General features: G+C 35.7%; 5 protein-coding genes and 1 non-coding gene across 6 annotated transcripts; 5 read left to right on the top strand and 1 right to left on the bottom strand.

Moving 5' to 3' along the window:
* The first annotated feature begins 632 nt into the window (after positions 1–632).
* On the top strand, positions 633–2,441 carry LOC108844268 (calmodulin binding protein PICBP). The gene is made up of 2 exons (XM_018617489.2): positions 633–2,238; positions 2,316–2,441. Exon 1 carries the CDS (start codon positions 776–778, stop codon positions 2,231–2,233), a length of 1,458 nt encoding a protein of 485 aa, XP_018472991.1. The 5' UTR covers positions 633–775; the 3' UTR covers positions 2,234–2,238; positions 2,316–2,441.
* A 34-nt stretch (positions 2,442–2,475) lies between these two features.
* Positions 2,476–3,580, bottom strand: LOC108844269 (probable histone H2A variant 2). Its single transcript, XM_018617490.2, has 3 exons — positions 3,438–3,580; positions 3,213–3,337; positions 2,476–2,978 (listed from the first exon to the last, which is right to left on the bottom strand). The coding sequence occupies exons 2-3, from the start codon at positions 3,321–3,323 to the stop codon at positions 2,682–2,684; spliced, it is 408 nt and encodes a 135-aa protein (XP_018472992.1). The 5' UTR covers positions 3,324–3,337; positions 3,438–3,580; the 3' UTR covers positions 2,476–2,681.
* A 1,041-nt stretch (positions 3,581–4,621) lies between these two features.
* LOC108844419 (uncharacterized) lies at positions 4,622–6,317 on the top strand. Its single transcript, XR_008943408.1, has 3 exons — positions 4,622–5,325; positions 5,404–5,584; positions 5,731–6,317. It is a non-coding gene; the product is annotated as an uncharacterized LOC108844419 (transcript).
* A 1,980-nt stretch (positions 6,318–8,297) lies between these two features.
* LOC108845309 (uncharacterized) lies at positions 8,298–9,833 on the top strand. Its single transcript, XM_018618539.1, has one exon. It carries the CDS (start codon positions 8,298–8,300, stop codon positions 9,831–9,833), a length of 1,536 nt encoding a protein of 511 aa, XP_018474041.1.
* A 376-nt stretch (positions 9,834–10,209) lies between these two features.
* Positions 10,210–13,190, top strand: LOC108845308 (uncharacterized). Its single transcript, XM_018618537.1, has 3 exons — positions 10,210–10,308; positions 10,542–11,214; positions 11,731–13,190. Exons 1-3 carry the CDS (start codon positions 10,210–10,212, stop codon positions 13,188–13,190), a joined length of 2,232 nt encoding a protein of 743 aa, XP_018474039.1.
* Positions 13,191–14,202: 1,012 nt separating this feature from the next.
* On the top strand, positions 14,203–18,693 carry LOC108848028 (uncharacterized). The gene is made up of 17 exons (XM_018621432.2): positions 14,203–14,559; positions 14,944–15,046; positions 15,139–15,208; positions 15,324–15,362; positions 15,475–15,592; positions 15,699–15,756; positions 16,169–16,233; positions 16,329–16,335; positions 16,422–16,482; positions 16,591–16,650; positions 16,737–16,756; positions 16,847–16,912; positions 16,994–17,161; positions 17,320–17,577; positions 17,660–17,872; positions 17,951–18,222; positions 18,297–18,693. The coding sequence occupies exons 1-17, from the start codon at positions 14,471–14,473 to the stop codon at positions 18,436–18,438; spliced, it is 1,809 nt and encodes a 602-aa protein (XP_018476934.1). The 5' UTR covers positions 14,203–14,470; the 3' UTR covers positions 18,439–18,693.
* The last annotated feature ends 7,043 nt before the right edge of the window (positions 18,694–25,736 follow it).

The following is a 25,736-nucleotide window of genomic DNA, read 5'->3' as shown; positions in this document are numbered from 1 at the left end:
AACGTAGGCTTATCTACTATTCATGTTAATGTTTCTGCTGGCGCAAGTTTGGGAGGGGGGTATAGACTAGTTTGCGTGATAATTTTAATTTGTGCACAACTAAACTATATGATCATGTGAGTTTTATTCGTAACTAAATAACTTATTTTAAATTTATATCCAATTTAAAAACTATGATTTTAATAGCTTTACGTTTTCATTGTTTTATATTTTTGACAATTCAAATATTTTACAAAAAAAACTTCTGAACATTTAACAATTTTCTTGCTATGAAATCATATGACATTTACAAAATATCTTCAGTTTCATTAGATGTCGATATATTTAGAATATAATAACTATCCTCCCCTTATAGAAAGCAATTTGCGTGATAAAGTCATGATATAATTTGGTGAGGCACATTTGTGACTGAAACCAAAGGAAAATACTCCCACTCACAAAATAATTTTTTTTATAGATTCTTCAAATATACAAAAGTACCAACAAAAAAAAAAAGTGAGCCCTCGTAATTCATTTGTGGGCTCAGAGGAGCCCAAAAGAGACTTGAGAGATGAAGACAAAAGAACATAATGCGTATTACTATCTCGTGTTACACGGAGAGGCCCTAAAATAAAGGAAAACGGGACCCACCAAAATCAATCTCTTTATCAGTGCTTGTCAACATCACAAAGTATTCAAGTTCATTCTCACGTAGAGTCCTTATCCTACCATTGATCAAAGAAAATCTCTAAACAAGCAATAGCTTTGTCTTGAGGCAAAGCAATACTTGAGAAAGATGGTTCAAAGCAAGACTACTTGTCAAGCAATCAAGTCTTACAATCTGCAACCTGAAACTCGGTTTGGGCAAGAACATCTCAAGAACCTTGGACCGGAGATGATGTTGATGAAGAGAACAAAACCTAAGAGGAAGCTTAAAGACACTTCTGTTTCTCAACCAGGTAAGACGCAACCACCACCAAATAAGCATGATTTTGTTGTTAAAGTAACAGGTAGGTCGCCTAACTACATGAAAGGCACCTCTAGTTCTGAGGCAAGGATAGAGAAAAAGAAAATATTCAATCAGAAGAACCAAACCTCTCTAAAACATGATGGAGTCAAGAAAGAGAGAAGTAACAACAAGCCGAGTTCGAGGATGGTTAAAGGTTTGACAAAGACTCCCAGTTTCAAGAGATGTACACAGAGAGCTACTTGTTCCTCCATTCTGAAAGATCCCAAGTTTCCAGAGTATCTGATGCTTAATCATGGTGGAACTGATGGTGATGAAGTTAGTGGAACCTCTGTTTTGAGAGTCTGTCCTTATACGTATTGTTCACTTAACTGCCATCTGCATAAGCAGCATCCTCCACTGAAAAGCTTCATATCCTCGAGGAGAGGGAGTTTGAAGTCTCAAAATAGTGTGCAGATGGAACCTTCTGTGGAGAGGTATGTAGAGGAGAAGAAAGAGTGTGAGGATGCAAATGGTGAGGTTGATGTTGAGACTCAAATCTCGGAGACTATCTCTGTAGGAGCACCTTGTTCTGAAACTGACTCTGATAAGTACTCTGACACTGTAGAGATGGTGAAGCTTTCAGAAGGTGATGATGGCATCAAAGAATCCGATTTGGAGGAGGAGACTCTTGTAAAAGACTCTGTGAAAGAGGTCCAAGAGACTACTACTTGTGAGGTTGATATTGACTCTGATAGTGCAGGGACGGTGAGGTTTTTAGAAGGTGATCATGATATCAATTTAAAAGAAGATGTTGATCAATCTTGTTACTTTAACTCAGAAGCAGATGATGCTGCTGGTGATGAGACACTTAAGGATAATAAAGCTGAAGATTGCAAAGAGGAGTCTCAAGACCAAACTGAAGCTACAAAGGTGCCATGCAACCAAGAAGAAGATTTAGATGTTACCGTTGCATGGACAATCATCAAATGCAAGAAACATGTGTCAGAGACAGAGGATTTGACGGGATTCAACCCAAGAGAACCCAATTACCTTCCGCTTTCCATTGATGCAGATACCGAGAAGGTCGACCTAAAGCATCAAGACATGGATGAGAGGAGAAACTCAGAGGACTGGATGTTTGATTATGCTCTGCAGCGTGCCGTTACCAAACTTTCCTCAGCAAGGAAGAGGAAAGTTGCATTGCTAGTCGAGGCATTTGAAACCGTGAAACCTATTACTAAGCAACATGGTAGAGAACCTGAACCTGTATTGAGTTATGGAAAACCCCTTCAGACATGTAATTAACAGAGGTAAGTCACGAACATCTGTTATAACTCAGCTAACAAAAGAAGTCTTTGCAAGTTCTGCTTAGGAAACCTTTATGCAGGTCAACGGATGATTGAAGCAGAGCAACTTAAGGAAGGTGAAAGATGTTTGTTCTATATTGTAAGTATTTGAAATCGTGATTCAGTTGTTGTTGATTGTTACTAAACAACATTGACAGTTGTTTTCATCCTCTTCTGTTACCAAGAATAGGGCATGCAAACAGTAAAGAAAACCAATAACAATCATAGTACTTAGTAGCCATTAGAAAGATCACAAGAGAAAGGAGTCTAAAAACGAGAGAAACCTACGAGGTTAAGATTTAGCCCATATACACTTGAGGATGGTCCAGAAGAGAGAGAGCAGACTAAAACAAATAAGCTAAAACACAAAGCAAAAGCACATAAATCTAGAGCTGAAGCTCATCACTTCACTCATTAGTGGTTTTGTTGATGAGAGACTTGTGGATGTGGGGGATGACACCACCTCCAGCGATTGTTCCTTTGATGAGAGTGTCGAGCTCCTCGTCTCCTCTGATCGCAAGCTGCAGATGCCTCGGAGTGATCCTCTTCACCTTCAGATCTTTGCTCGCGTTCCCAGCTAACTCGAGAACTTCCGCAGTCAAGTACTCGAGAATCGATGCCGCGTAGACTGCAGCGGTGGCGCCAACTCTCCCGTGTGCTGAAACACGTGCCTTGAGTTGACGATGGATACGACCCACTGGAAACTGTAACAAGACAAAAAAAAAAAAAAACCAAATCAGCACACAAACTGAAGCTTGTCTTTATCAGACAGATCTCTAATAAATTTAGATCCAAACAACCAAAATCTAACAGGGCAAAAACAGCAACTGATGTCTCTCTACGAAAATCGAATGTAAACTAAGCATCGCAGCAGACAGCAAAGCAATCAAACAAAACACAAGATCTCGAAGCTAGGGTTTAGAGAGAGAGGGAGAGACCTGAATACCGGCACGAGAAGAGCGAGAGATGGATTTCTTCTTGTCTTTGTTAGCAGCAGCAGACGTAGTTGTCTTTGTAGTGATAAGCCCCTTGCCGCCTTTACCTGCCATATCTCCTCCTTAACCTAAACAAAAAAGACGGAGAGAAGCTTTTAATTTTTTTCGAATAGAGATTACAACTTAGTCTCCTAGATCTGCGGTCGAATCGAGAAAAGATTCTTTTACCGTTAAGAGAATTTAGAACAAGATCCGAAGCGTTTGGTGAAGGAACTAATGAATCTAAACGAACCCTAAATCGAAGAGAGGAGAGAATAAAGAAGCAGCTTGAAAACGAGAGCGGGAAAGTGAAAAGAAAAGTGGGAGGGAGGGAGGGAGGGAGGGAGGGAGGGAGATCACGAAAATTGTGTGGGAGCTTTAAATAATTGGAGTTATCTTTTTTATTTTTTCTTGTCTACAATTGGAGTTATCTTATATCTTGTGGATCTACCTCTTAACTTTATTTATACGTCTGCTTCTTTCCTTTTTCTTTTGTAAAATTAATGTTTTAGAAATGTTCCTTTTTCTATTTTTTCTAAGTTTTGTGTAAAATCTATATTTTAAAATTTTTAATAGCTGCCTACAAAATAAAATTAATAACTTTTTTTGCCATTTAACATTTAAGAATTTTTTTTTTACATTGTAAATATTTATGTCTACCAAAAAAGAGTACAAAGCGGATACATTTTAAAAAAATCAAAACAAAATATGATAAGAAATAAATTACTAAAATCATTTTAATATTACACAATTTTGTTTTCATACCTGCATTGCTTTAATGCTTCTCGATAATAGTTTTAAATATGTAAAAAGGAATTGAAATATATAAAATAATTTATTAAATCTAATGGGTATTTCAAAACTTGAAAATGACATCCATGGTTTAAAACTGTTTTTAGATTTTGGGATGAGAACCATTATTTAAAAAAAAAAAAAAAATCTAACTATGAGATTTGCAACATCTACTTATTACAAACTGTTTTTTTTTTACTTACAAATGTACGGATATACTATATCCAAGAATAGGCGAATATACGGTCTACGTACAACGAACACGGAGGGGGGCCTTTCCGTCATCTTCTCGTTTCCAACTTATTCCGGAAGGATCTTCCCAACAGACTCCGGCCCACCTGGAGTCGCAGACACGTTTTCTCGAAGGTAGCTTTCGAGGGTACTTTCGACTTTTTCCAACAAAGCGCATCCGATCTTAGCCACTTGTTACCTTCACCAACGCCCTTGATCTCACGACACGTGTTCACAAATCGTTTTCAAAACATTTAACTTCTTGACACGCAGGACTCACACGTGTGCACTATATCCTTTCCCTTTATAAAAAAAAACAAAAGCTTATCCTCTTCTTCCTCTTCGTTGTTGTTTCTTGTTTCACATTCGCCGTTATTTGAATTCAGTTTCGTTTCATCCTACTTTTAACTTCCGGCGATAAAATCAAAATCAGATCTCTAAGTCGGATGATGATGATCAACGGATGATATTGCGTCCGATTCACAAAAGCATAAAGACGTTCTCGCGCCGTCGCGTATCTCGGAAGCTTTAAAATCCGTATCTAGATATTAGATCTTTGATTGAATATTAGTTTTTTCGTGTTTGTTTCTATAGTTTTCAATATACGGCGCCGTTTTGATTGTGGAGTGAACAATATCACAATGCCGTTTCACACGAAAATCCAACCGATCGATTCCGATGTACCGGAGCGTGAGGTGGAGATGCCTTTCCCCGAGACGATGAAGCAAATGCCGAAATCGCGGTTGAAGCGTCTCTTTGAGCGTCAGTTCAGTCTAAAGAACAACAACGCCTCAGAGGCGGCGGCGGCGGCACCACCGTTGTTGTTAGAGGCGGCGGCTCGGGAGATTTCGAGCCGAGCTCGGTCTGTTTGGCGAAAATGGTTGTGAATTTCATGGAGGATAACAACAGCAATAGTAGTGAGAAGCATGGTCGTGGCAGCCGATGCAGCTGCTTTTCCGGCGGGAGTGGGACTGAGAGCTCTGACGATGAGTCTGATTCGTCTGACGATTTGGGAGCTTCTTCTGCCTCTGGCGAAGGTCGCGTGACTCTCAAGGTATGATTTAATCAGGTTATTGTTCAATTAATGGTGAAGGAGGAGAAAACGTGATTGATTTTAGATTCGAATGTGTAGAGCTTGGTTCCTTGTACGAGCATACGTGAGATGAGGTTGTTGGGTGATGTGACCAAGATTGTGGAAACAAGTAAGAGTTGCAAACGAAACTTGAAGATTGTTGTCGATGAGTTGGTGAGGTTAGGTTATGATGCAGCTCTCTGCAAGTCTCGCTGGGACAAGTCTTCTTCTTACCCTGCTGGTATCATCCCATAACTCTCTCTCTCTCTCTCTTTCTTCTGTCATATTGTTTTTTGGTTCTGTTCAATAGGAGAGAGAACGAGAATCAAACCTTTAGATGATGCTATGAAGTTTGACAGTTCATTGACTGTTTGTGACATAAAACAGGGGAATATGAGTATATGGATGCGATAATCGATGGCGAAAGACTGTTGATCGACATTGATTTCAAATCGAATTTCGAGATTGCTCGTGCAACCAAGACTTACAAGTCGATTCTGCAGACTCTGCCTTGCGTTTTTGTTGGCAAAGCGGAACGGTTGCAGAGGATCGTTATCCTTATATGTAAAGCCGCGCAGAAGAGTTTGAAGAAGAAAGGACTTCATGTGCCGCCATGGAGGAGAGCCGAGTATGTTAAATCAAAGTGGATGTCTCCTTATGTTCGTGGACCAGATGCACAAGAAGACAAGCAGGAACCAGTAGATGTTTTGACCAAATCGGTAGGTTCCATAGTCTTTGGTGTTTGAAGATTGTGTGAAGCTTTTATATATTATGACATAAAAGCCTCTAGAGAGGTGTGTGAGAGGAGTGTTCGAATCCCTTATAGTTTTTTTATGTTAAGGGTATGAACTTGGTATATCACAGTGCGTCTCAACTTATCTTTTTTTTTTGGGTGTAAGGGAGACTGTGATCCAACTCTGGTACTCTGTCGTTGCTTTTGTGGGACTGTTATTATTAACCAATAATTATTACCTCTTCTGTTATTAATTTGTTATCGACTCATTCACAATCTACTCGTGTGCGAACAATTCTTGGTGATGTGAAGATTGAGGAATGATACACTCACCAATCCATATATAGAATAATAATAACACTTGGCTCTACAAAATGAAGTAGAAGTGTATCGTCAATCATTACATTGCATATTAGAGCTATTAATTAAAAAAACATAATGCTCTTCCTTGGCATGGGGGGCAAGAACCTCGCTATAAGAAGCGATGCTAGCAAGATCAACAGAACATATTATCAAACTTCAAACATAAACTTGTAGCAAAGAGTCCACACCTGATGTCCATAAACACTATAAACCGAAAAGAGGCTATGGATAACCCCCGTCAAGGCATCAACAAAGTCTCCACGAGTGTTGGTATTGACACATTCAAGAAACATGACTAAGAAGCTGAGAAGCGACTCAAGAAGGTGGAGAAAGACTATCTCCATGCAAGACAAAAGTATAAAGAAGCAACGGTAAGTTTCTAATACACGTATGAACCCTATAACATACCACACAAAGCTCATTACGATCGTTGCATTGCTTTATTTCTTGTGGGTAGTTACAGCGGTGGAACTTACGTTGTGAGAGACACCGCGCTATCAACCTCTGCTGCTCGGCTGAAAACTTCATGAACTACTGCAAGTAGAAACAAATGAAATCATCACGATGTAAATGTGATGTAGCCGAAGCTTCTACGGAAAAAACTAGAACCGTTGATTCTGAGAATACCCGGAAACTAGGATAATCTTTATAGTGCTTAATTAAAAGCGAGTTTGAGAATACTATTTATATGAAAACCAAATAATCAATAAATTATTAAAAATTCTGAAGATAATTATGACTAATTAAGATAAATACTTTAAATAAATAATAAAGTAAATAAACATAATATTTGGAATATATCCAAATATTCTCTCTACATAAAAATGTTATCCCAAACAAACAATATAGTTATGCTCCTATTGATGAATGATTATTCCGAAAATTAATTTTAAGATATTCCCTTCTGTTTTAACCATCCACATCATGATCATATGTTTAAATATTAAAATATTAGAAATAATTCTGAAATTAAAAATTTATAGTATAATATTTCGTTATAATTCCATATATAAATAATATTATAAAACAAAACTATAGTATTATAATTGTGATTATACATATTTTATTATATAAATAATTATTAAGAAAATTTTAAGACTTTATATTTTCAAAATTTGGATCAAAATTTGAATATCCAGATTAGGGTGAGCATATCCGAAGTATTTATCCGAACCAACCCGAAAATAGGGTATCTGATCCCGTCGGATCTTTTCTAAATATCCGAATGGGTCTATTTTAAAAAAAATCCGAAAAACCGAATCCGAACCGACCCGCACCGAGAATCGAACGAGTATCCGATCGAATATATATATATATATATATATATATATATATACAGTATTAATACCTAAAATTAAATTTATAAATCAAATATATTAGCTATTTTATGTATTTTTTTAACACAGATCATGTCACAGCTAGTTGTTGAGATTTTGGATCTTTAAAATGATCAACATCGATGTGTAAGAAACTTGGGCAAATATGTTTATAGCCAATTTCTGTAAGTCTTCGAAACAGAGAAAATATTAAAAATCAACTCTACAAATAGAGATAACGCTACAAATCACAAAATACCGCAAATATGGTAATTCGATCCGTGCCAACTCTACAAATAAAGATAACGCTACCTAATAAGCTGACTTTCTCTTTTGGGCCAAGATTCTCTCTCGCTAATATCAACATCTTTAGTGGGTGGAGCTTAGTGTTTTAAACAGAAAATGACACGTATTCCACTTACCACCGTAAAATATCTTATTTTCCGGTGAATCTTCATCTTTTCAAGAGTTTGTTCTTATCGGTACCAAGCGGTGGAAATTTCCAGAATCATACAGCAATCTTAATCGGTGGCTCTGCAAAGATGTCGCACGCTTTGGATAAGGAGATGATGGCGTTATCACTAAAGGAGGAAGATGAACCGTTCATGATGCCTGATTTGCCTCAATTCAGGTCCACAGAAAGAAATGCCAGAAGTATTATTGGGAGAATTCTCAACCCGGATTGTCAGAAGATGTCGGCGCTCATACATGACATTCCCCGAAAGTGGCAAAAGCAAGGACGAGTAAGAGGGGTGGCGTTATCAAAAGAGTGTTTCCAGTTCATCTTTGATCATGAACATGACCTCATCGATGTTCTGGAGAAAGGAGTACATACCTTTAATGACTGGGCGCTAGCAATCGATCGATGGGTGGAGTACCCACCGGAAGACTACCTTCAATACATCAATATCTGGGTTCAAATCAGGAATATCCCAGTGAATCACTACACTGTGGAAGCTATCACGGTCCTGGCGGAAATCTTAGGCGAAGTAAAAGTTGTTGCTTTTGATCCTGATAAACCCCAAGTTCAGGACTTTGTCAGAGTTCAGGTGAGATTTCATGTCTCAAAACCGTTGAGGAAGTCCAAGGTTATTGATCTCAAAGAAGGTGGCTCGACGGTGATCAAATTCAACTATGAAAGAGTGCAGAAACGATGTTATGAGTGCCAGAGACTCAATCACGAAAGAGATGTTTGTCCGTTGCTGATAAAGCAGAGGAAGGAGGCAACGGCTGAAAGAAGACAGAGAGTTCTTCAAGAAAAAATGAGGAGCGAGAAGTTTTTACAACCTGATGACCCTCTGTTTGGGGTCTTAAGTGAAGACCAAGTAGGGATATCTGCCATAACAGGGAGAAGGAAAATTTCTCAAGAAGTGTTAGATGAGATGAGAAGATACCTGCTCATGGCAACTGATGGAGATAGACTCGTGCGAGTGGAAAGAGTTCGATCGTCAATAGCGGAAGCTGAGAAGGACCCAAAGATCAGAAAAACCATTTTGAGGTTGGAAGCAGAACCGGTGGTCACAAAGCAGTTGGACAAAGGGAAGGGCAGGGTATTTGATTTCGATCTTAACTCTCCTGTGGATGCTAATGCAAAGGAAAGAAGTGAAGGTAGAAAGCTTATGGCGGCATCAATGAAAGCATATAAATGTGAGCAACCTTCCCTTGTTTCTCAAGAAATCCAACTAAGGACAAGTCAAGTAACTAAAGACCTAGTACTTCCAAGAGGCTCGGTACCATACTCTGTTCAAGACAAAGAAGATGGTATAGCGGAGAGGAGGAGTGGATCGGTGCCTTTGGCAATCAACTCTACGGAATATGACACTGGTTACCTAGTAACTAAGCCATCCGGTGTTGTAAAGAAAACATCTCACCCTCGACGCAGACCCTATATTAAAAAGCGTAAGGAACAGAAAGGAGCTCCATCTAATATCTTACAAGACCTCTATGGTAAAGAAGGAGCTGACACAAAGATAGAAGTTAAAAGAAAAGGGGCTACGGAGGAGGAGGAAGAACAACATGTTGCTCAACGCAAAGAGCCAAGGGTGATCCCGACTGAGGGATCGCCGCAATCAAGATGAGCATCATAAGTTGGAATTGTTAGGGATTGGGTCGGATTCAAGACCTGACAATTCCACGTCTGCGGGGAATGCGTAAAAACATTTTCCGGATGTATTATATCTTGGCTATGAAGGGGTTTTTACAGTGGATCCTGTTGGTCATGCAGGGGGACTAGCGATTTTTTGGAAAAGTCTGTAAATATTAAGGTCTTGTCTGTAAGTAAAAACCTTGTAGATTGTATATTTCAGTTTGGTAATATTTCCTTCTACGCCTCTTGTATATATGGTCCGTCGGGATGGCAAAGAAGAGTAGAATTATGGGAAAGGTTAAGTAGGATCGGAGTCAACAGGCGAGATAATTTGTGTGTTTTTGGTGACTTCAATGATTTCTTGCATAATGGAGAAAAGATCGGAGGTGTTTGGAGAGCTGATGAATCCTTTGAGCCTTTTACTCAAATGGTACATGCTTGCAGACTTGAAGAACTCCAGAGTCAAGGTGATAATTTCACGTGGGGAGGCATGAGAAACAAGATGTGGGTGCAAACAAGATTGGATCGTTGTTTTGGCAATAAAGCTTGGTTCCGGAAATTTCCTTGCTCCAACCAGACGTTCCTAGATAAAAGAGGCTCCGATCATCGACCTGTACTCATTCACCTCATTGAAGCATAGGAATCCTATAGAGGGTGGTTCAAGTTTGATCGAAGATTCTTGGAAGTGGATGGTGTGCAGGAACATGTAAGTAATGCTTGGGGATTTGCTGATGGAAGGGGCAATAAGTCTGTCTCAGCCAGAATAAAAGCTTGCAGAAAGTCTTTGAGTGCTCTAAAGAAGAGAGCAAATATGAATTCCAGAAGTCGAATTGAGCAAGCGGAGATAGCGCTGGAGAGAAAACAATCTGCGTTCATGCCATCTACTGCTACAATTCAATTTCTGAAACGAGAACTTATGCGAGCTCAAAAGGATGAGGAGACTTATTGGTGGCAGAAAAGTAAGGATAAATGGCTTAGTGGAGGTGACCGTAACTCAAGATTCTTCCACAATTTAGTCAAGGCGTCAAGACAGAGAAATTCAATCGTCAAGCTTGTGAACTCTGAAGGAGTGGAAGTGTTCTCTGAACCTGCTAAAGGAGAAGTGGCTACTGAATTTTATGCCAGATTATTTCAATCTTCGAATCCTTCTCCTTTTACCTCCTGGTTTAGTGATATGAGACCACAAGTATCGCCTCAAATGAATGAAGAATTAACGAAACCGGTGTTTGAGAATGAGGTTAAGGAAGCAGTGTTCTCCATTAAGCCATCTAAAGCACCAGGCCCTGATGGGATGTCAGCATTGTTTTTTCAGAAATTTTGGCACGTGATCAGAGAGCAGTTTGTGAAAGAGGTCCAGTTATTTTTTGAGACAAGTGTGCTTCCTAAAGACTGGAACTACACCCATATTTGCTTGATTCCAAAAATATTGGAACCCAAGTCAATTTCTGACCTCCGCCCCATAAGTCTTTGCTCGGTGATTTACAAAACAGTGTCAAAGATCATGGTCAAGAGACTAAAGCCATGAATGCAAGATATAATCTCCACCACACAGTCGGCATTCGTTTCCGAAAGACAAATCTTCGATAACATAACCATTGCTCATGAGATGATTCATTCTCTTGACAAGACTAGAGATAGTATCTCGGAATGGATGGTGGTAAAGACGAATATGTCAAAAGCATACGACCGTGTGGAATGGAGCTGCCTTAGGGCTCTATTGTGTGCGATGGGTTTTGATAGTAGATGGATCAACTGGATAATGAAATGTATAACAACAGTGACGTATTCGGTGCTGATCAATGACCAGGCACATGGGATGATTTCTCCACAGAGAGGGCTGAGGTAGGGTGATCTTTTGTCACCTCTCTTGTTCGTATTGTGTTCTGAAGGGTTGTCTCATCTTTTGAGAAAAGCAGAACGAGAAGGCAGAGTTCAAGGGATCATGTTTGGGGAGACAGGGCCATCAGTTAATCATATGCTATTTGCAGATGACTGCTTGATCGCCTGTAAAGCAAATGATGTACAAAGCTCGGCATTGCAAGAAATCTTTACTCAATATGCTGATGTTACTGGCCAGATGGTAAATCTTGAGAAGTCATCTATTATTTTTGGCAGAGGAGTATTGGAAGAAAACAAAACCCGAATGAAACAGAAGTTGGGAATTGTAGCAGAAGGGGGTGAAGGTAAATATTTGGGTTTACCTGAGGTGTTAAAGAGTTCCAAAGTCCAAGCTTTCTCTTATCTAAAGGAGCGCATGTCAAAGAAAATCTCAGGATGGCATGCGAAAACACTTTCACAAGGTGGAAAAGAGGTTTTGCTCAAGGTTGTTGCCGCTGCTTTACCTATTCATGCTATGTCTGTCTATAAAATTCCTAAGACAGTCATCTCTAGTCTACATAGCATAATGGCAAGCTTTTGGTGGAGTAATGTGGAGTATAAAAGGAGAATCCATTGGCTAAGTTGGGATAAATTCTGTCTCCCGAAAGAAAATGGTGGAATGGGATTCATAGACATACAGTGTTTTAACCAAGCCTTACTAGCACAACAAGCTTGGAGAATCACCCAGTACGATCAGAGTCTTCTTGCTCAGGTCCTACGAGGAAAGTATTTTCCAAACAAATATTTGGTTAATGCACAGCTGGGAAGTAAGCCATCGTATGCCTGGAGGAGTTTACTATATGGTAGAGATTTGTTGATCACAGGTCTTAAACATTTAGTAGGGGATGGAAGCAGCCTTCATGTTTGGTCAGATGCCTGGTTGGAAGATGATGCAGGGTGTTGCAAAGCTCCGATACGCAGGAATAAATGCTTTGATGCCAACCTTCGTGTCTCGGATCTTATTGATTACCCCAAACGCAGATGGGATCGTCAGAAGTTGGAAGAGCTTTTCATATATGCGGATGTTAATGTGTTGATGATGAACCAACCGGCAGTCAATGACAGAGACTCTTGGGCTTGGAGACTTAACAAAAGTGGAGCCTACTCTGTCAGTTCTGGTTATAAAGTAGCATTTTCGGCTTTACACCAAGAACTGATTAAGGACCAAGCTGAGCTACCGTCCATTAACCCTCTCAAAGCAGAGATTTGGAATTTAAAGGCCCCATCAAAGATAAAGGTATTTATGTGGAAGGCATTGGCTGGTGCATTATCAGTCTTAGATAATCTTCGGCATCAAGGAATGAAATGTGACTCAGTCTGTCAGACTTGTGGAATGGATGGAGAGTCTATAACCATGTGCTTTTCTCTTGCACTCTTCCAAGGCAAGTTTGGGTTCTCTCTGGCTTCCCACATCTGTGCGGCGGATTCCATGATGAATCGATTTTTCAAAACACGAGTTATCTTCTCATAACATGGCGCAAGAATGAAGAGATGAGAGAGGTAACTCAGAGATTTCCTTGGACACTTTGGTACCTATGGAAAAATCGAAATTCTTTGCTGTTTGAGGGATTTTTTTCCGATGGGGATCAAATAACATTAAAGGTCTGTGAAGAAGCCAATTTATGGCTGGCGGCACAAGACTTGGATCCAGGGACTGTGTATGACACTAGTCCTCAGTTAGGACAGCATGTTGCAACATGGAGACCTCGAGATCCAGAAGAACTTCACTGCAGTATTGGTATGCGGTGGAAAAGAAGAACTAATGTTGCAGGAGCTGTTTGGGTACTCAGAAACACGAGAGGTGAAGTCCTGCTCCACAGTCGTCGATTTTTTGGAGCAGTGGGATCAAAGGATGAAGTATACTTCCTGAGTTTAGCTTGGATAATAGAGAGTATGCATTCTCATAGGAGTCTGAAGATTTACTTTGTTCTTGAAGGAAGAAACTTGGTAAACGCTATCAATAGGCCAAAGGCATGGCCCTCCTTCAAATCTAAAGTTTTAGAGATCAGACGGTTATTTAATGATTTTTTGACTTGGCGGATTGCTTATGTGTCCTATGATGAGAATGGGGAAGCTTGCCTTATAGCTAGTAGTGTTGTTTTGCGTTGACAAAAAAAAAAAGCTAGTAGTGTTGTTCATATAGTTAGATACCAGTCTTATGTGGTTCACTTTTTTGGATCTGACCGTGATCCTTAAGGCTTGTTTGTAGTCTAAGGATTTTGGTTTTGCAGTTCTATGTATGATACTCTTGAATCAATAGAAACCTTTTCAGATGAAAAAAAAAAAACGCTACCTAATAAGCTGACTTTGGAGTAGCGATTTTTGAGATTTGAAAAACTGTTCTTTGAGATTTGCACTAGTAATCTGACTTTTGCAATGGCGATTACGTAAGCAGGTTTCGAAAATTACAGTTTCACCCTTAAAGGCCAAGTCAGCACACTAATAATTTGTAGGGTCTTTATTTTTATTTTTATTTTTTATTGGTTTTGTTACTTTCGTCGGTTCCCTCTAAGCTACGAATCCTGCAATCCAGTGTTCCTCGTCTAAACCAAGATCTGGTGCAACCCTCTTTCCTCCGGTCTATGCGAGTGCACGATTCTTAACCTACACCCATCTCCCCAAGTTTCCTCCTCCAAGATCCCTTCTCCTTCTTCTTCCGCGAGCCTGTGCAGGTCACAATCTCTACGCATTGACTTGAAACGGCAATTGGGTGGATAACGAATCGTGTCGTCTCTTTGGGGGTCAAAATCCATGGAAATATCTCAACGGCCCGTTGTTTTCTTCTTGTCTCTCTGCCTCTTGCTTCAAACGTGTCTCTCAATTGAGAATTTTCACCAAGCGTAAGTCCGATCTCCATCAGATTTGTATATGAGAATTTGTGGTTCAAGTTTTTAGTTTTGGTTCGATTCATAAGTATCCGACCGCATGCATTGTTCTTTTGGTCGGAATGATGTTATCTTTGGATCTCATTCTGTAGACAGATTAGGTCTTGTTTCGTTGCAATCTGATTGAAATTAATGTTTTTTCTTTGTTTGTTTGTGTCTTGCTTATGAATTAATTTTATCTTCCTGTTTTGTTCTATTGCTAGTAGTTGCTGAAGTACTATTAGGTTCTGTTATAGTCACATTGTTGCAATAAACTGTTGTTGTAGACTAGTAACAATTCATTGTCTATGGAGGAGATCTTTTCTTGATACCACAATTGGTTCTTGTTGCTTAATGCAGGTTTCCTATAGTGGAACCTGATCCGAATCATACAAAGCTTCGTCTTAGCAGAGAAGGTTTGGAAGCTATTAGCAGAATAACTACTCCTATTGCTGCTGTCGCCGTATGTCAAAGAGTTTTGATGTTTCCCACTCATTTATCAAAATTCATTTTATCCCTCCCTCACCTTTTGCAATGTTGTTTCCTATTTTGTAGGTGATTGGTCCGTATCGGTCTGGAAAGTCTTTTCTACTCAATCAGCTTCTTTCCCTTTCCTGTTATGAAGGTGTGCTTCTCATCTCTAATACTTTGGATTGTACATATTTTTTATGGTGTATAAAACGTTTGATGCTGCTTTTGCATATTTTTTTTTAACTTACAAGTATTTTGATGTTCATCAGGGTTTGGTGTTGGACACATGCGTGATACCAAAACAAAAGGTAATGGTCACCAGTGTCAATTGCAAAATATATTCTTCTTGCTTGCTATCGAAAGGGTTTTAAACCTTTTTTTTTTTCTGTTGGGATTCAATTAACTGTTTGTTGTAAACAGGGATTTGGGTATGGGGGACGCCACTAGAGCTAGAGATTGATGGAGTAAAAACTTCCATTATCTACCTCGACACTGAAGGATTCGAAAGTGTTGGAAAGTCTAATGTTTATGACGATCGGTATGTTTACTCTTTGAACATTTTTAGACATTTGTTTGATGATGGTCTCTGGATATAAATATTTAATCAGTTGTTTATTGCTGATTTTCTTCTTTTTTTTTTCCAGAATATTTGCTCTGGCAACGGTTATGAGTTCTGTGCTTATCTATAATCTGCCTGAAACTGTAAGTTGTCCTGCTTCGTTCTTTGTTCGGATTGCTTGTGGAATCTAGAAACATTATACTTATAACCCAAGAGTATTAAAAATGATATTCAGTGATCAATATGTCAATTACCATGCCACTAGTAAAACTAAAGACCAAAGTGTCGAAAAGGCGTAGGTAGTTCATCTTAAAGAAGGATTTAGGGTATTGACAAACTTATTGTAATCTTCCCGTCCCGAGGTCACATTCATAGATACAATTTCTGAAATATTCCTTTGCCTTTGGTTATAAAAATACTTTTGCCTTAGTTACTGAAGCTAATGTATTAACCATAGTCATTTTACGTACAAGGATGTGTAAGCATAAGGATAACTAGTGTAGTGTTTGAAAGAATTTCATCTACGTTTCTATTTCTGATACGTGTTCTCATCAGATCCGGGAAGCTGATATTTCTCGGCTCTCCTTTGCTGTTGAGTTAGCAGAAGAGTTTTATGGAAGGTTTGCTCACTCTGCACTTCTCTTTTGTTAATATTATGCTTCTATGAATACTGACTAGCTTCTATTTTCATTGGCTCATGCTACTCGATTGGCAGAGTAAAGGTACTTCCCTAACTCTGCTTCTGTTATTTCTTGATCAATTGAAATCTTACAAAATTTTGTTTCTGATTTATCTGCATATCCTGTAGGGACAAGATGTTGCTTTCGAACCGTCAAAGCTTCTGTGGCTTATCCAGCGTGATTTTCTGCGTAAGTTTCATGGGGCTTGGCAATAACATTCATGATACTATCATAGTGCTTCAGTTTTATTTTTAATTCGCCGCTGGTCATGATTAACACTATTCCAACTTCATGCAGAAGGAAAATCTGTGAAGGAAATGGTGGATGAAGCTCTCAGACACGTCCCTAATGAAGATGGTCAGAGTTCCTTTTCCATTTTTCTTTTTTTAATTCTGAGGCAGCATCCCTTGTTAATTGATTGTTTTTGTTTATTATGTTTTCAGGTAACAAAAATATTGATCAGGTATGTTCTTCTTTCTTTCTGCATCTTTACCAGTAATCATCATTACTATCTCTGAACTAATAACCTTTTCTTGTTATCCTCCTTTTTCAGGTTAACCGGATCCGGGACTCCTTGGCTATTATGGGTGACAACAGCACAGCCTTTAGCTTACCACAGGTTAGGAATGCAAGAGTTGGATTCTTCAGCACTCTTTATTTTATCATAACTTTGCTCCTTGTTTTCTTTTTTGTTATTTAGCCCCATCTCATGAGGACAAAGCTGTGTGACCTAAAGGACGAGGACCTGGACTCTACCTATGTTGCAAGGCGTGATCAATTGAAAAAGCTCGTCGCTAGTATTCTGCGCCCAAAGATAGTACAAGGGAAAGCACTCAATGGAAAGGAATTTATCTCTTTCCTGGAACAGGTGAGTGTGTTCATATTTTTTCTGTATGGCTTTATGCTCAGAATTTCTCAAAACAAATGATTTCATGAGTGGAAGTTTGACGTTGATAACACTACATATGTGACTTCTATACTTACTATTTGGTATGATGCAATTCTGAAACTCTGGTCACTCTGCAGATACTGGATGCTTTAAATAAAGGAGAGATCCCATCAACAGGGTCACTGGTTGAGGTTTTCAATAAAGATATCGTTCAGAGATGTGTGAAACAGTACCATGAGAGGATGGTGAAATTGCGGCTACCTATGTCTGAAGAATCTCTCCAAGGTGCCCATGAAGCGGCACATGATGGAGCTTTAAAAGCATTTGATGCTCAACATTTTGGAAGACAACATGCAAAGAAATCTGTTGATCAGTTGGATGATCAAATGAAGGAGGTACGAATCCGTCCGTATATGCTAATCTGAATTTCTATCAAGTATCTTATACACATTCTTGTGACGTGGAAATATTATGCAGGAATACAAGAATTTTGTTCTTGCAAATGAATATCAATCATCAAAGCTCTGTGAGGCGCTGTATACAAAATGTGAAGATGACATGGACCACTTGCAATCTCTCCGACTCCCTTCAATGGCTAAGTTCAATGCAGGTTTCGTTTACTGCAATCAAAGTTTTGAACACCAATGTGTTGGTCCTTCGAAACAGAACTATGAGCTAAGGCTAACTAAGGTAATGTACATGCATCTGTCTACACTGTACTAGAAGTATTGAGTTTAACACTTAACTGTTATGCTTGTGCGTGTGCAGATGATGGGAAAGGCAAGGTCTTTGTTCATCAAAGAATACAATAACAGACTGTTCAACTGGCTGGTTGCGTTCGCACTTGTAATGGTGATTGTGGGACGGTTCATTATAAAATTCATTTTACTAGAAATGGCGGCATGGATACTCTTCATATTCTTGGAGACGTACACGAGGATGTTCTGGACAGCAGAGTCTCTTTATTACAACCCAGTGTGGCACTTCATCGTTGGGACGTGGGAGACTGTAGTGTATAGTCCCGTTCTCGACTTGGACAGGTAAGAACAATAAGTTAAGCTTTCTCTTAACCTCTCTGCTTTATCTAATACATTTGTGTATGTTTGGTGAATAGATGGGCGATTCCTATAGTCTGCATAATCGCATTGGGTGTGCTTTATTGGCGGTGTTATGGGAAGAGGAAACATGGGTCAGGTTGGCTACTTCCTATGTACAACAGCCAGAAGAATGGTCGGAACAGGGAGCGGTCAGAGTAAACCACTCCGATTATAAATTATAGCATCTTCTCGGGCATGCTCGTTGTTTTTAATCAGCCGAAGCTTTCTGCCCGTTACTACCAATTTTTGGACGCTGAAAAACATTTCAAGTGAAGAAGAAAGAATCTAGAGGATGATTTAATTGTTCCAAGTTGGTTTGATTGATGCCTGTATTCACTGCACTCTGTACCATTTACATAGAGTTTACCTTTGTAACGTTTTAACTTTATATATATAGATCTGTTTTATCTATAAGTGATATGGCTTGTATAGCTATTTGATATGAAGATTCTAAGTAGCACTTGCATTTTCTGTTTGTATATACCAAACACATTAGCGATATTCCCTATGTTTTTTTAAGGTGCTTTTCATATATCGTAGAATGCGTTTCAGCAATCCAAAGTCGGTGACCATTGGAAAGTGCATGCTAACAGACGGTCTGTTGGAATCTACAATTCCTTCTGGTTGGTGCATAAACACTGGTTCCTACAGATCACCATGGAGAAAAGCACTGGCTACATCTAGTTGGCTTATTGGCCAGTATTTGGCAGTTGCAATATCCAACATCAAACGGATTGTTGACGTTCCGACCACCAGACTAAACTTCTCAAGATAGTCAGACGCCTTCCTCTTGTTGAAAACCTTTTGCCACCAACCTAGAACGACGCTTCCTTACTATCCCATCTGGATTCAGCTTCTAAGTGTAGAGCCATCGGCTTGTAACAATATTCATGTCCTCTGTAGGAGGAACTAGGGTCCATGTGTGAAGAAATTGTATGTTTTTCATCTCAGTCATCAATGCCTTATTACATCCTGGATGTTTCATCGCTTCTGCAATATTCTTTGGCAGAGGAGTAGCAGATTTAGGTGCCAATAGAGGATACCTGACGTTAGGCTTGTGTATTCCAGTTTTAGCTCTAGTCTGCATAGGATGTATATTAGGAATTGGAGCTGCAGCAGCTGATTATTGAACATTGACTTTCTCCTTCGATGTGATCAGACCGATTGTCATGATCATGGTTGTTTGGTACAACATCATGAACTACATCAGCTGCTGCTGGAGGTGGCAGAGAAACACTGAGAATGCAGGTGACTTGTTCATCGTCATTCACCTGAACATGAGACAAAGTTGCAGCTTGCCAAGTTTTTAAAAGTGGAGTCTCATACAAAGGCACAAGATGCTTATATTGGTCTTTGAAGGAATGACATTCTTCATCGAATATAGTATGTCTTTTTTTTGAAAAGCGAATATAGTATGTCTTGATATGTAGATCTTTCCCGTTGGTGGAAACAAACATCTGTAAACTTTGTACTGGTGGTTGTAGCCTAGGAATACACACTGAAGGGACTTGGGCTCTAGTTTGTGAGCTTGTACTGACCTCAGAAAAAGGTAACACGCTGAACCAAAAACTCTTAAGCTTGTGTAATCCGGTTTGGTGTTGTATAACAACTCATGAGAACCCTTGTTTTTTAATACTGCAGAAGGAAGAAGGTTGATGATGTGATTTGCAGTTGCGAAGGCTTCAACCAAAAAATGCAGAGGTAGATGGCTCTGAAACATCATGGATATCCAAGCTCTACGTGATGTCTATGTTTACGTTCATCTAAGCCATTTTGCTCAGACGTGTAGAGACAAGAGATCCTATGATAAATGCCATTATTTACCAGATATTTTTTCATCTGATTTTTTTTTTGTACATGGTTTAGAAAAATACCTAATAAAAAAATTATATTTCTATTTTAGGAGTTTTTTAGAATTTTTTTATGTTTTTAAAGTCCACACATGATTTATTAATTATTTATAAATATTTTGAAATTATTTAAGAACATTTTTTATTCTAGCTTACGTAATCATTTTATAAGAGTTCATATATCATTTATATGATTTATATTAAATCTTTTATAAATTTAAAATGTATTTATAAGACTTATAAAAGGTTATAAAATCATTTTTAAATTCTATTTATTATTGTATAGATGTATATTTATAATGATTTATATAAATTAGAAAGAATTATTTCATAGACTTATTATATATTAAACATAAGTTATTTTGAGTGATTTTTGGTTACTATGCTTATAAGTGAAATCCTATATATTGTTATAATTTTGATGGGATTTTATTTATTTTTATTTATTCTAAAATAAAATTAATTCAATAAAATCAACTATCTTCAATTTTTAAATGGAAGTTTAAAATCTTTTTAATGATGAATTGTATTATTGAATCATGTAAGTAAAGATTGTAAGCAAGGTGAACCACAAAAACTTAATTAAATTTATAAATAATTGTATGTAAAAGTTTATAAATATATTTATGATTGTATATATTTATATTTATAAGAATTTATAAATCATATAAAATTATATCACACTTTTTGTTATACAATATTAAAAAAGAAAAGTCATTTAAGGGATTTTGGTTACATGTACTTCATAGGTGAAATCTTAAAAGTTGTTACAATAGTTAAAGGTTTTAGATTTTTTTATTTTATTTTATCAATGCTAAATGAAAATTAATTCTACAATCAATTATCTGCAAGTTTTTGGATTTGAACACTTATTTATATCTCAAAATACAATGTTATTATTTTTAGTCATATTCAAAAGATGTGAAAAATATTTTGAAAAACATATAAAATGAGAATTTATTTAAAATGAATATAAAATAATCAAACAAATCCAAAAAATTATAAGTAAAACAAATCAGCAAATTTGATATCGAAGCTATAAAAGCCTTTAACCATCATCTAGGAACCACGCAAACCCTTCTATGGAACATCATGGATAGTCCAAGCTCTACGTGATGTCTATGCTTACGTTCATCTAAGCCATTTTGCTCAGACGTGTAGAGACAAGAGATCCTATGATGAATGCCATTATCTATCAGGTATTTTTTTCATCTGATTTTTTTATTTCTGTACATTGTTTAGAAAAATACCTAGTAAAGAATTATATTTCTATATTAGGATTTTTTAGAACTTTTTATGTTTTTTAAAGCCCACACATGATTTTTTAGTTATTTATAAAGACTTTGAAAATATTAGAGAACATTTTTTTTATTCTAGCTTACGTAATCATTTTATAAGAGTTCATATATCATGTATATGACTTCTATTAAATCTTTTATAAATTTAAAATGTATTTATAAGACTTATAGAAGGTTATAAAATCATTTGTAAATTCTATTTATTATTGTATAAATGTATATTTATAATGATTTATATAAATTAGAAATAATTATTTCATACACTTATTATATATTAAACAGAAGTTATTTTGAGTGATTTTTGGTTACTATGCTTATAAGTGAAATCGTGTATATTGTTATAATTTTGATGGGATTTTAGATTTTATTTATTTTCATTTATTCTAAAATAAAATTATTCAATAAAATCAACTATCTTCAACTTTTAAATTGAAGTTTAAAATCATTTTCTAATGATGAATTGTATTATTGAATCATGTAAGTAAAGATTGTAAGCAAAGTGAACCACAAAAACTTAATTAAATTTATAAATAATTGTATGTAAAGTTTATAAATATATTTATGATTGTATATATTTATATTTATAAGGATTTATAAATCATTTAAAATTATATCACACTTTTTGTTATACAATATTAAAAAAGAAAAGTCATTTAAGGGATTTTGGTTACATGTACTTCATAGGTGAAATCTTAAATGTTGTTACTATTTTAATAGTTAATGGTTTTAGATTTTTTTTATTTTATTTTTATCAATGCTAAATGAAAAGTAATTCTACAATCAATTATATGCAATTTATTTGGATTTGAACACTTATTTATATCTCAAAATACAATGTTATATATTATTTTTAGTCATATTCAAAAGATGTTGAATTTTTTTTTGAAAAACATATAAAATGGGAATTTATTTAAAATGAATAGAAAATAATCAAACAAATCCAAAAATTATAAGTAAAACAAATCAGCAAATTCGATATCGAAGCTATAGAAGCCTTTAACCATCATCTAGGAGCCACACAAACCCCCCCTCTCTCTCTCTCTCTCTCACTGTCCCCTCTCTCTCTCTCTCTCTCTCTCTCTCTCTCTCTCTCTCTCTCTCTCTCTCTCTCTCTATCTCTCTCTCTCTCTCTCTCTCTCTCTCTCTCTCTCTCTCTCTAAAAGCTAGAATATTTACGTTTTTCATGTATTCAAATAAAATAAAAGTTAATTTTTAAACTAATTAACCGAATCAATTACAATATTGATTTCATGTAAGAAAAAGATTTTTAGTGACTTAGATTTATGTTGTGGAACAATCTTAATTCTCATTGATATTCTAAAAATATATGCAGAAATTTTTATTATCAAACTATTTAAAGTTAAAATTTTTAATTTTAATATTTATAATTATATTCAATAATTATAACATTGTAAACATAATATATATTTACTTTTTAACATCACATAATATATATTTCTTTATATATAATATAACTCTCTGTAAAATCGCGGATAAACCTAGTTACTTTAAAAACACTAAGATATAATATCTATTTGACCAAAAAAAAAACTCTATTTCGTACACACATTATTGAAATTCTAAAGCTAGAATCTCCTAAATATATTATTTATATATTGGAGATTTGTTTGTGTTATGTTTTTACTTTTTTCTCTATTATATCATTTAAAAGAATAAACAACTAACTCATCTCTATTTTTTATTTAAAACAAAAACCGTTATTTTTCTTCCACAAATAAAAATGAAATAAAAATTTTATGCTTTTATTCTATAGTTAGAAATTGCTATTTAAAAATTATATTAGAGTAAATATCTTATCAATATAGAGTTTTTATATTTTAAAGACAAAATAGCAAAATACACTAGAAATGGTCTAAAAACATTTTTAGCCCATTGTTAATTTTAACCTTTATAATAGTATGTAGAGGTAAATCTACTCTAATACACATTTATTTATTTTTCTAATATAAAAATTGCTATTTTTTTCTTTTTACATTTAGAAAAAGGAGTAGAATTTTTCTATTTTACTCAAACTTTAGAGCAATATTATTATAGATGAATACATTAGAACAAACACAATATATATTATAAAACAATATATATTATAGATTTTTTTTTATAAAACAAGAAAATATAAGTGATGATGATAATTTGGAAAACATTGGGTGGTTGTGTTCTCATTTGTAATGGTGATCGTGAGTTCATTATAAAACTCATCTGACTAGAAATGGCGGCATAGATATTTTTCATATTCTTGGAGACATATACAAAGATGTTAAGAGTATGTACAATGGTTACATTATTCAACATCTATTTTTATACATTTTACATTTCAAATCATTTTTCCTTTCTTCCACATCATCATTCAACATTCATTCAACTTTCATATTCTACAATGGATCTATTTAAAAAAACTCAACACCTAGTCACATTATTATTATTTCAAATAAATATATATAAACATTAATTATCAACTTAAACTAAAATATTTTTCATATAATTCAATTATAAATTTAAAAGTTGATCTCTTTCCCACAATTTTATTATTTCCATAATAAGAGTTTATTGTTGAATAGTGTTAAATAGTATAAGAAATTAATTTTTTTGTCCAAATCAAATAAACCAATCTCATAGAAAATGATAAATTTTGGTATAGTTTTTTTAAGAAAAGAAATTCTACAGTATAATTCATTTGAAATAGTTGAGAGGAATAAATATATATAAAAAATCAAAACAACCAATTATAACTTAATACTTATACCAATCAATATTTTGTTTTGGGGAGAAAAAACTGTCCAAACCTCATTTTTAAAAAGATCATTTGGAACAAATAATTATGTTTCAATTGTAACAAAAGAGTCATTTAACTATGAACCTCATACTTTACGCTTTCAACCACGCTTTCAACCAGTTGAATTAATTCAATTCTGCAAAATCACATCCTCTCTTTTATTCTCAACATTACAACTGAAGCCATCAATAGTCAAATAATATATTCAGCTACTTCATTATTACAACCCACTGTAGCATTTCATTATTGCATCATAGGAAACTCTTGTGTATAATCTGTTTTCTAATTTTGTAGTTAACATGTCACACTTTTTTTTTTAACATGTCTCACTTTCTTGCAACCTCTCTGCTTTATCTAAGACTGTACATTGGTCTAACAAATTTGATATCAATGTTCTATTTTTTACATTCCACATCATATTTTTTCTCTTCCACCTAACAATTCATATCCACTCATTTTTTATATTCTATAATAGTTTTGTTTCATAAAATTCAACACTATATCCCATTTTTTCATATTAATAAAAGTTTTCAATTAGTTTAATTAAAATCATAAAATAAAATGTTTTTATTTTTTACTTTAGTTACATTTTTACAACTAACAAAAATAAAAATATGGATAGTCAATAAAAGAAAATAGTTTAAGGGCATAACCAAGAGTTTAAGGGTAAGATGATAGAAAACTATAGTAAAAATGGAAGTATTTTTGTATTCAAATCAAATGAACAAGTTTCTATTTATAGAGTAGAAAAACTTTCAAATTTTGATATAAAAAATAAATTGATTTAGTTGTAAATAATTGTTGTTGAATAATTGAGATGATAAAAAAATTCATAATCTACACAATCTAACAGAAAGAGACACATGTCAAAAGGGGGTTCCATTTTTGTGTATTCAGCTATTGAAAAAATTCTACCCATCTAATACTATTCAATAACCTCATTGCTTTGGCTTTTATTTTTTTCCAACAGTTGAAAATAATCTTTCAATAGCCTCAATGTAACTAGTCTAATACATTTTGTATATGTGGTGAATAGATGGGCGATTCTTAATTGCACTGTGTGTGTTTTATTGGCCGTGTTATGGAAACAGGAAACATGGGTCTAGTTGGCTTCTTCTGATGTATAACAACCAGAAAATGGTGGGAACAGGGAACGGTCAGAGTACACACATTGTGGCTTCCCCTTATAACTTATAGCATCTCTCAGACATGCTCGTTGTAGTCATCTGAAGCTTTCTGCCCGTTACTACCAATTTTTGGACGTGGAAACATTTCAAGTGAAGAAAAATTTAGAGGATGATTTAGTTGATCCAAGTATTCACTGCTCTTTCTCCCATTTACATATAATTTATCCAGAACCGGACCTGAGATTTTGGAGACCCTATTCAAAACACATGTTTTATCTAATTTTTAAAATTTTAAAGATATTTTTGGAAAAAAATAATTTAAAACTATTTGTTAAGATAAAATATTCTTTGGTTACTTAAAAATTAAAAAGAACATTTTAGTTTATTATAA

Source organism: Raphanus sativus, chromosome 3 (assembly GCF_000801105.2).
Source record: "Raphanus sativus cultivar WK10039 chromosome 3, ASM80110v3, whole genome shotgun sequence".
NCBI lineage: Eukaryota > Viridiplantae > Streptophyta > Magnoliopsida > Brassicales > Brassicaceae > Raphanus > Raphanus sativus.
The sequence above is the reverse complement of the archived record's forward strand: the minus strand, read 5'-3'. Positions and strand labels throughout refer to the sequence as shown.